The following is a 9,074-nucleotide window of genomic DNA, read 5'->3' on the forward strand; positions in this document are numbered from 1 at the left end:
CTAGGAGGCTGTAGAGGGCCAGGACCAGGTTTTGGTGAAGGCCACGGTGCAGCCAGTGAGGGAGGGGAGCTGGAGGTGTCAGCTTGCAGTGACCTCCTTTCCAGAATCTTCTGCAAGGGCACTGACACCCTGTGCAAGGGGCTGGGTGGGGCTGGGGTGCTGGAGAGGGGCTTAGGAAGCAGTGACCTCACCTGGGGCCTGGCCTCCTCCGGGGCTCAGAACCACCTCGGCAACTCTCAGAGGGTGGCCCCCGCCGCTCCCCAGGTGGAGAACAGAGGGGGGCCATCTCAGAGCCAAGCCTGGGCTCAGCCAGCTGACACCTGTGGCCCCTGGATAAACTGTCAGCCACAGAGCGGGAGCAGATGCGCCCGCTCCCTACCCGACCCCGTTCCCTTCAAAGTGGGAGCTCACCTTGGGGGGTGTGAAGGGGAAGTCTGTCCCTTGCTGTTCTTCGCGGAGGCAGCACAGCGGAGAACTTTCTGTGCCTGTTGGCATTTGCACCCTGCCCTGTGCAGCTGAGGCCAGTGCACCCCAAATACAGCCACAGGCCTGCACAGTGTGGCCTCTTGCCTGACCACTTGGCCCGCCAAGGCCCCAGACTTCTGCTGGCCTCAAGACTTCTGGATTATGAACTCCAGAGGGGTCATCAAGGTGCAGGAGAGGGCCAGTTGAGCCCCAGGGTGCCCTTGTCCCTCAGCCTGTCTGTCCTCCAGGCGTGGCACGCCCTCTGGCCACCACACCTCACCACTTCACATCCCACAGCGTCCCCTCCTGCACTGCACCACAGGTTGTCTACGTGGACAGTGGAGCAGGACAAAAGAGATGAAGGGTCACTTTCAAGACTAGGCACACAGGACTTGGTAGCCAGCTGGAGCCCTCGGGGGAAGCCACCTGGGGCAGCATGAGAGGCCATGTGGAGAATCCTTTGTGGGCAGGAGTTGTAGCCTCCTGCTCTCGGTCACCTGAGCTGCCTTCCTGGAGCAGATCCTCAGCCCCAGCCAAACCTGCTAGCAACTGTGGGCCCAGCCCCATCTCGGCAGCAGCCTCCTGATTCCCTGAACCAGAACCACTCAGCCTGGTCATCCCTGATGCCTAACTGTGGGAGAGAATAGAGTTATTATTTTGAATGGATCTTTTAGCATCTTTTCTTTCTTTCTTTCTTTCTTTCTTTTTTTTTTTTTTGGTACTGGGGATTGAACTCAGGTCCTTGCACTTGTGAAGCAGGTGTCGGAACCACTGAGCTAAATCTCCAGCTAGGGTTATTATTATTTCTGGGTGGCAGGGTACAGGGGATCAAACTCAGGTCCTTGCACTTGCGAGGCAGGCAGCGGAACCACTGAGCTAAATCCCTGGCCCTAGGGTTATTATTTTGAATGACCAAGCCAGGGTTGACTTTAGGCATCAGTAGAGAGGGGATATGCTCCCCTTCTATCCTATCAAGGATCTGAGGTGTCTCTCCACCCATGCACCCTCTGAAGCTCCCTGAATCCCCAAAGCTCTGGCCCTCTAGGCTCCAGTACAGAAGAACCCTGGCTTGCAGGTTTCTCAGAGACACTGAGGCCAGGGGTGCAGCACTTACCTAGCATATGTGGGGCCCTGGCTTCCACCCCCAGTAATCCCCTCCCCCCCAAAATCCTTAAAAGATGTCAAATGATCCAGGCATGGTGGCGCATGCCTGCAATCCCAGCACTCAGGAAGCTGAAGCAGGAGGATCACTGAGTTTGAGACCAGCCTGGGCTACATAGTTAGTTTTCCAGGTCAGTCTCAACTACATAGTGAGACCCTGTCTCAAAAAATCAAACCAAACCAAACCAAACAACAACAACAAAAATATGTCAAATGAGCCAGGTGCTAGGTTGCAAACCTGCAATCCCAGCATTCTGGGAGGCTGAGGCAGGAGGATCCAAAGTTTGAGACCAGCTTGAGCAACTTAGTGATTTAGAAAGACTCTGTCTCAAAATAAAGTAATAAAAGGGCTGGGGATGTGGCTCAGTGCAAAAGCCAGCATTCAGCATCACAGGAAAAAGATGAGAGAAAGAGAGAGATGTATCAAATAAATTAACCCCAGCTCCCCGGAGTACTCAGAAAGGGATAAAGGTTATCCTGCTGCCTGAGGAGTGGGCTCATAGAGGAGGAGTAGAGTAGGAATGCACCCCAGGGAAGATCTCATATGCCCGCACAAGCCCCCTGCCTCCTCTTCCTTGTGCAGTTTTATTTTGGGGAGCTGAGGAGCAGGTGGCCCCCAAGGTGCCTTCTCCTCCTGTCTCTTCATGAGGGTGCCTGGGGAAATCCCTGCACCAGCCTTGGTGAATCTTCGAAGACTCCTCTCACAAGCCTAAGGCCATAGGATGTTGCTTGGTAAAAAGGGAAAATGCCACCCACAGAACTTTCCAGGAAACTCTGCCCATGAAAACTCTGGGACTGCAGTAGTCAGGGTGCTAAGATGGCTTTGGGGAGGGGCCTCGCGGAGGAGGGTGACCTGATGCTTTGGAGCCTCCAGAGGCCCTCAAGGACTCCACTTTATGCTATGCCACAGTCATCTCGGGCACGGCTTCCTCCCTCTGTGCCTCTGGCTCTCCACCTGTGACAAAGCCAGAATCACCACGACTGTCCAGAGGCTGGGAACCCAGGTGCTTTAGGCACTTCAGTATTCCAGCTTCAGAGGGCGCCCCCTTTTCTTGGAGGCTCTGCACAGAATCACATCCCTCTCTCTGCTCTCTGTCCCCAAGTCTGAGACTGAGATGGGTTGTCAGCTCCTGCTTTGTCCCTTAATGTCACTTTGCCTGTGGCATATAGGCTCAATGGGACACTGTTATGACTTAAATCTAGATGTCCCCCGAAAGCCTCTTGTGGTCATAGGTGAGGAGGCTCACCTATGGAGGATGGCTGGTTTAGGGTGTGTGAATGAGGATTATGGATGTGATACTGGGATTAGGGTGTGGATAATGGAAGCCCCATCCTGGGTACTGGTGATACCAGTCAATAGGCTCGGAGCCTGCGTGGAATGTAAAGGGGCAAAAAGAAGGCAGACTTGCCAGGCATGGTGAGCTACATCTATAATCCCAGCACTAGGGAGGCTGAGACAGGAGGATCATCATGAGTTTGAGGCCAGCCTGGGCTACATAGCAAGTTTAAGCCCAGCCTGAACTACATAGTGGGACTCCATCTAAAAAAACCCGAATAAATAAATAAAATAAAAAGAAGGCAGACTTGCTTGCTGCCTGCTGTCCTCTGCCTACACTGCCATGGACTGTTTCTCCTCTGATGCCCCTCTGCCATGTGCCACCCTGCCCTAGAGCCAGGTGATTAGGGACTGAAACCTCTGTACACTGAGCTGAAATAAACCTTTCCTCCTCCTTTAACTTGCGGGTGTTGAGTATTTTGTCTCAGCAACAAGAAAGGTAACTAACACAGACACCTAGTAGGGCATCTGCCACGGCTCTGGGTTGGCCTCCTGCAGACTCCCTTCTGTTTGCTTTTTTTTTTTTTTTTCCTCTTCCCTTTGGTACCGGGGTTGAGCCTGAGACCAGTGGTGCTCTGCAGTCAAGGACCTCTCTAGTCCTTCTTATACTTTTATTTTGAGGCAGAGTCTCATTAAGATGCTCAGGGTGATGTTAAACTTGTGATTCTCCTGTTTTGATCTTTCAGTAGGTGGGATCAGAGGTGTACACTCCTGCAGCAAAGTCCAGGGCCGACAACCCTCACAGGTGGAGGTCTCAGGCCTTGGCCCAGATCTGGTGGTTCCAAGGCCTGAGGCCCAGTGTGGTCTGCAGAAGGGGCCACCCACGTAGGCAGAAGACTGCTGTCTCCAAGGGAGACAACCAGAAGCACTGACAGGTGGGAACAGTCCATATTTTTGTTTTTATTGTTACTGGGAATTTAATGCAGGACCTTTGCACTGAGCTACATCACCAGACCCCTCTTTCCTCCACACAGTCTCTCCCTAAATCATAAATTGCCGGGATTGGGCTTGAACTTATGATCCTCTTGCCTCAGCCTCCCAAATAGCTGAGACTGCAGGTGTGTGTACTGTGCCTGGCAAGTACACCCATTTAATAGGTGAGGAAACCGAGGCTCAGGGAGATTGGTGCAGTCATAGCAGCAGAATGAGCTAAGAAGGCAGGATTCCTGACTTCCAGAGCTGCAGCAGCAGCAGCCAGCTGTCTTGGCTGCTTTTCTCCCTGTCTGTGAGTTTTGTTCACAGTCCTGGCCTTTGTCAGGCTCGGATTGTAACCTTGCCAGGACGGGCACTGTATCTCTGGAAGCAGGCATTGTTCAGTCCCTCTCCTGCAGGGTGCACGGGACATGTGACAGCTGCTTGGTGCACACTCACATGCTGCACGCTCAGTGTGCACACCACAAAGGCAGTACCTGCCCAGGCCACGATCCGTGGGGGTGGGGGGATGAGCTCTGCCGCCGCCCCAGCCGGCCGGGACCTCCTGCGGAGCGCAGAAAGCAGTGGCCACGGGGTGGCAGTGTGCTCTCACGCCGGCGACTAGAAAAGCGACCCTGGCGGAGGAATGTGGGGCGGGGCCGAAGCCGGAGCTTCAGTCAGCTACTGGGAAGGTGGCGAGTCTGATCTCCCCGAGACTCGATCTCCCCGATCTCCCTGGGACGTGTGCGTGTGCGTGTGCGTGCACGCGTGCAAACATGAGAGGTCTGCTGCAGCCCGGGGGCTGAGCAGCAGTGCGGCAGCTAGGCACGGGGTGAGCCAGAGGGACGAAAAGATAAAGGAAACCAGGGCAGCCGGCACAGTGGCGGGGCGGGGCGGGGCGAAGGGTATAGAGAAGAGGGCTTCGGAGGTAAGAGGGGAGGGCTTTTCGCAGCTTTAGGAAAATCATTACCCGGGAGAACGCGAACAGGATAGAGATCTAGGGAGAGACAAAGGAGGTAGAAAAGGGGAAGCTGAGGGAGACTGGCTGGGGAAAGTAGGTTAGGAGGCTGGAGTGGGTGAAGGGAGTCCCCCGCCCCAGACCGGGAGAGACAGGAATCTTCGCTGCACAAGAAAGAGCCAGACTCTGGCTTGCTGCTGACGGGTTTATTTGGAGTGAGCTGCTAGCATCTGCTGCTGCCTTCGCTCCAGGTCAGAGCTTCCCGGGCTCCAGCTGCGGCTGTGGCTCCAGCACAGGCTCTGGCTCTGGTTCCGGCTCTGGCTCTGGATCCTGCTCAAGCTCCTCTACCTTGCTCTGAGCCTGAGAAGGGCGAATCCCAAGCTCTAAGGCAGAAAATCTTCTCAGTCTCCTCTGAGGAAAGAGATGGAGAGAGATGGTGGGAGGAGGAAGGGGGCGGGACAAGAAGGATACTTGTCTAGTTGGTCCAGGGCCTCCTCAGCCTCTTCCCAGGTACAGAAGGACCCTGAAATGCAGAGGCCCAGGAAGAGGGGCTCTGATGGTGGCCCCAGGGCCCTCCTTGATCATCTTTCCAGACTCACTCTGAGAACTGAGGAGAAAGAAGCCAGGGGGGAGGGGGCATGTCTCTGGCTCACCTGTCTTTTCCAAAGGTGAAAGCCAATTGCGCCAGTCACCAAAAGGAGCATTGAGAGGGTAGCCAGGGTGAGAAAGAGAGGGAGCAGGCCCACATGAAAGGTACCCGGGGCTCTCCTAGAGCGCTGGGCACCTACGGAGAAAGCAGAATTAGGCACAGGTCAGGAGTGGATGCCACTCCCCCACCCCTGACAGACACAGTGGGGTCCAGAGAGTTTAAAGGACTTGACTAAAATTGTTTGGCTAATGAATGACCCAAATGGGTCAGGCTGAAAAGGAGTCTGAGGTCAGGTCCCTTCGGGAGTGAAAAGAGCTTGTCAGGGTGAGTGGCTGGGGTGTTCGGAAGGGGAACTGAGGTGACTGCTGTGGAGTGGGGGCTGCAGACCTGGGCTAGACTCTGGGACGTATACCGCTGTTCCAAGAAGCCTCTCCTCCTGGTGCAGCTGGCACTGCCAGGGCTGGGAAAGGAGCTGGGCCTCTGGCATCTCCAGCCAGGGTCCTGGGGAACTCCTTGTGGACCACCTGTCCAGGGGCCTCCACACAAAGCGCTCTTGTCCCGATGCTGGGGTTACCTCACACATTAGCTTCCCCGAGGAGCCAGGAGACCCAGAGGATTTGGGGGTCACTGAAAAAATTAGAGGGAGATCTCTTGGAGTCCTGATGTCCTCACTTGCTACCACAGATTAAACCCCAAGTCTCAGCCACCCTGCTCCAGTGGGGTTCTGATTGAGCGAGGCTGGGAAGAGGAAAGCAGGTCATGGCCGGATTAATCTTTTTGTGAGGCCCAAACCCAAGGCACTTTACCACTGAGCTACATTTCCAGCCCTTTTCTAATTTTTGTTTTGAGACACGGTCTCTCTAAACTGCCCACGCTGGCCCTGAACTTCTGATCATCCCACCTCAGCCCCCCAGAGTACTGGGATTACAGGTAGGCACCAGCATGCTGGGCCAAAATTAATCTTAACACCCCAATGCTCTCAGTCAGGTTGCTCACTTGCTCCAAAACATTCCAGGCTCCCCACCACTTTCAGGGCAGTGTTCAAACTCAAACTGTGTTATTACAGATTCTTTTACACTACTTTCTCCTGAAATTCTCAGCCCCTTGGTATCAGTTAGATGAGCTGGTCTCTGACATGCTTTGCAGTTTTCCTCCTTCCATGACCTGGCTCCTGTCAGCGCCCCTGCCTTATGGTGACTCCGATGCATTTCATCTCCCTTTCTGGATTTTCAGAGAATGGTGAACCAGCCCAGAGACAGCATTCCCCAAGTGTTCAGGGATAGGAAGGGGGACAGGAGGAGATGAGCGAAGAAGGGCCATGGCCTTGACGTGGCTGCAAGGAGGGGGAAGGTTTGGTGACACAGATACCCGAGTCTGGCACTTTCTGCTGTGACTTCGAGCCTGTTCCTTTTTTGTAAAGCAGGTGTGGCTATCTTGACCACTGAATTAAGAAGATACTAGACAGAAAGAATGAGTGGGCTTTGGTGACTGAATTGATTTGGGAAAAGAGAAGGCCAGGGCCTGGGGAATTGGGATTCCAGTGAAGTAAATAACAGGCTAAGTAAGGAAAAGGTAGGGCCCGAGTGTGGCTAAGGATGGTGTAATAGCTGGAGAGATATTCAGGGAGCAGGCAGAAAGTCAGGATTGCACTCAGGACCCACAGTATTTGTTAGTTTACTCATTTATTCATGTAGCCAAGGTACCTATAAGCACCTACTGTGTGATGCTCCTGTTCAGTGGCCTCAGGTGAGCCCCTGAGATGCAGCTAACCTGTCATGGCTGATGCCAATCAGTGAACACACACTTAAAGTTTTTCTGTGTCTCTTTTTTACTGTCTTGGAAAACTCTTGCTCATTAAATAGTTGTTGTCCAAGAGACCGATTTATCACCTCCTTCCAAATCCAGGCCACTTCCTGTAATTTTAACCCCAGCCCTGGCCCCAAGGCAGACTAGGATTCTAGAAACCTATTCCTCCTCCTTTGAAACATTCAAGTGTTTGTCACCTCCCTTTCTAACTTCTCAGACTCTCCCACCAACTCAGGGCAGGGGAGTCCCTTAAAGAAGAATGGAACGCTTGTTCTGTGACTCAAGGGGAGATTTTCAGTTTCAGTTCTTTATCATGGGGGTGAGGAAAGAGGCCACAACTTGTGCCCAGTGGCCTGGCATCCTGGGGCAGATCTGCCTGGCTTTTCACCGGCAGCCTTGCCTCCCTATCCTTGCCTTGATGGGACAGGAGCTGCCCCTTTCCCACCTGGGACTGACCTGTGATGACTGCCAAGGTGACTGTGGCACAGAGCTGCTGCCCCTGCAGATGGATGCGGCAGATGTAGGTCCCAGCCTGGGCCAGGCTCACAGCCTCCAGCCGAAGAGTGAAGTTGCCATTGTCTCCAGCCACCAGGATGTCAGCGCCTCCGCCAGGAGGGGCCCACTTGGCAACCAGGGAGGACTGGGTTGCCACAGCAGGAGGCAGGTGGCACGGTAACTCCACCTTGGAGCCTGCTCCAGCATATACCATCAGGGGTGCTGGGGGCTCCAGACCTGGAGAGGAAAGGGAACCCAAAGTTAAAGCCAGGGGCACGCAGTGGCGCTGGAATGCTGGAGAGCAGGGGCCCCAGGGAATGAGGGTCGTGTCCCTAGAAGGGAAGAGAGGCAGAAAAGTAGAGGAGATGGGGGCTGTGAAGAGGAGCAGGATAAGGGAACAGAATAAGGGGAATGAACCCAAGATGCTCAGAAACCAGAGTTGACCAAGTTGGCTAGGCCGGCAGACCAAAGCCTGGCAGGTGAGGCAAGATGGCCCAGGGAAAAACTCCAATGGAACCAGCACTAAGGCCTCCTGCAGGAGAAGGGGCCATACAGAGGGGTCCAGGGCACCCAGACACAGAGCTAGCTGCACTGTGGAGAACCTAGTTCAGGGACCCATGAGTCAGGGAGGAGATGGGGGGCAGGAAGGGGTTGTGGTCAAGTGTGAAGGCGGATGAGGGAAGTTACCCCGAACTGTGAGATTGTGTGTGATCTGGACTTCGAAGCCGTCTCTGTAGGTGAGGGTGCAGCCCCAGATCCCAGAGTCCGCGGGGCTAACTTGGGGCAGGAAGAGGAAGCCTTCTGCTAAGTGGTGATGCAGCGACTCCTGGACTGGGACGCGGCCTGCACCCCGGAACCAGTGGACAGAGGCTGGGCGGTCTGGACGGCTGAAGGAGCAGTTCAAGATGACCCAGTCGGAGGTCCTGAGAGGTCCCACAGGGCTGGCCACCACTGGGCAGGGACAGGAAGTCTGCATCAACGCCAGCATGGCTACCACTCCAGCTGGAGGCCACGGGCCTTCTCCTCCCTTCTCCAGTGCAGCTCAGAGCCAGAGGTGTTAAAGTGGACCCCTAAGAGTCCCTGCCTCCAGTTTTCCTGGCTCCTCCAGGTCTCCAGACCTCGCTGGGGGGAGGCGCTCCCATTAACCTCCCCCAGCACAGAACTGCACAGAATCACTGCAGCCCACCCAGCCCTCCCCACCTCCACCGGGCGCTCCCAGGAGGGTGACCCAGGGGCTCCACGTATTCCTGGGGGCCCTTGGCCAGGGCTCCATGTTGTGGGAATGGAGCCCC

General features: G+C 54.9%; 1 protein-coding gene across 1 annotated transcript in view; it reads right to left on the minus strand.

Annotated features, from left to right (window-relative positions):
- Positions 1-5,023: 5,023 nt before the first annotated feature.
- Lag3 (lymphocyte activating 3) overlaps positions 5,024-9,074 on the minus strand; it is a 5,706-nt gene continuing 1,655 nt past the window's right edge. The window contains exons 4-8 of the mRNA XM_033765949.1: positions 8,470-8,809; positions 7,744-8,019; positions 5,869-6,108; positions 5,486-5,616; positions 5,024-5,243 (exon numbers count right to left, since the gene is read on the minus strand). Of these exons, the coding sequence (XP_033621840.1) occupies positions 5,085-5,243; positions 5,486-5,616; positions 5,869-6,108; positions 7,744-8,019; positions 8,470-8,809 (1,146 nt within the window). The 3' untranslated portion in view covers positions 5,024-5,084. The remainder of the gene's footprint in view (positions 5,244-5,485; positions 5,617-5,868; positions 6,109-7,743; positions 8,020-8,469; positions 8,810-9,074) is intronic.

The sequence above is a fragment of the Fukomys damarensis genome, unplaced genomic scaffold (assembly GCF_012274545.1).
Source record: "Fukomys damarensis isolate Sample0158 unplaced genomic scaffold, DMR_v1.0_HiC HiC_scaffold_19, whole genome shotgun sequence".
Lineage (NCBI taxonomy): Eukaryota > Metazoa > Chordata > Mammalia > Rodentia > Bathyergidae > Fukomys > Fukomys damarensis.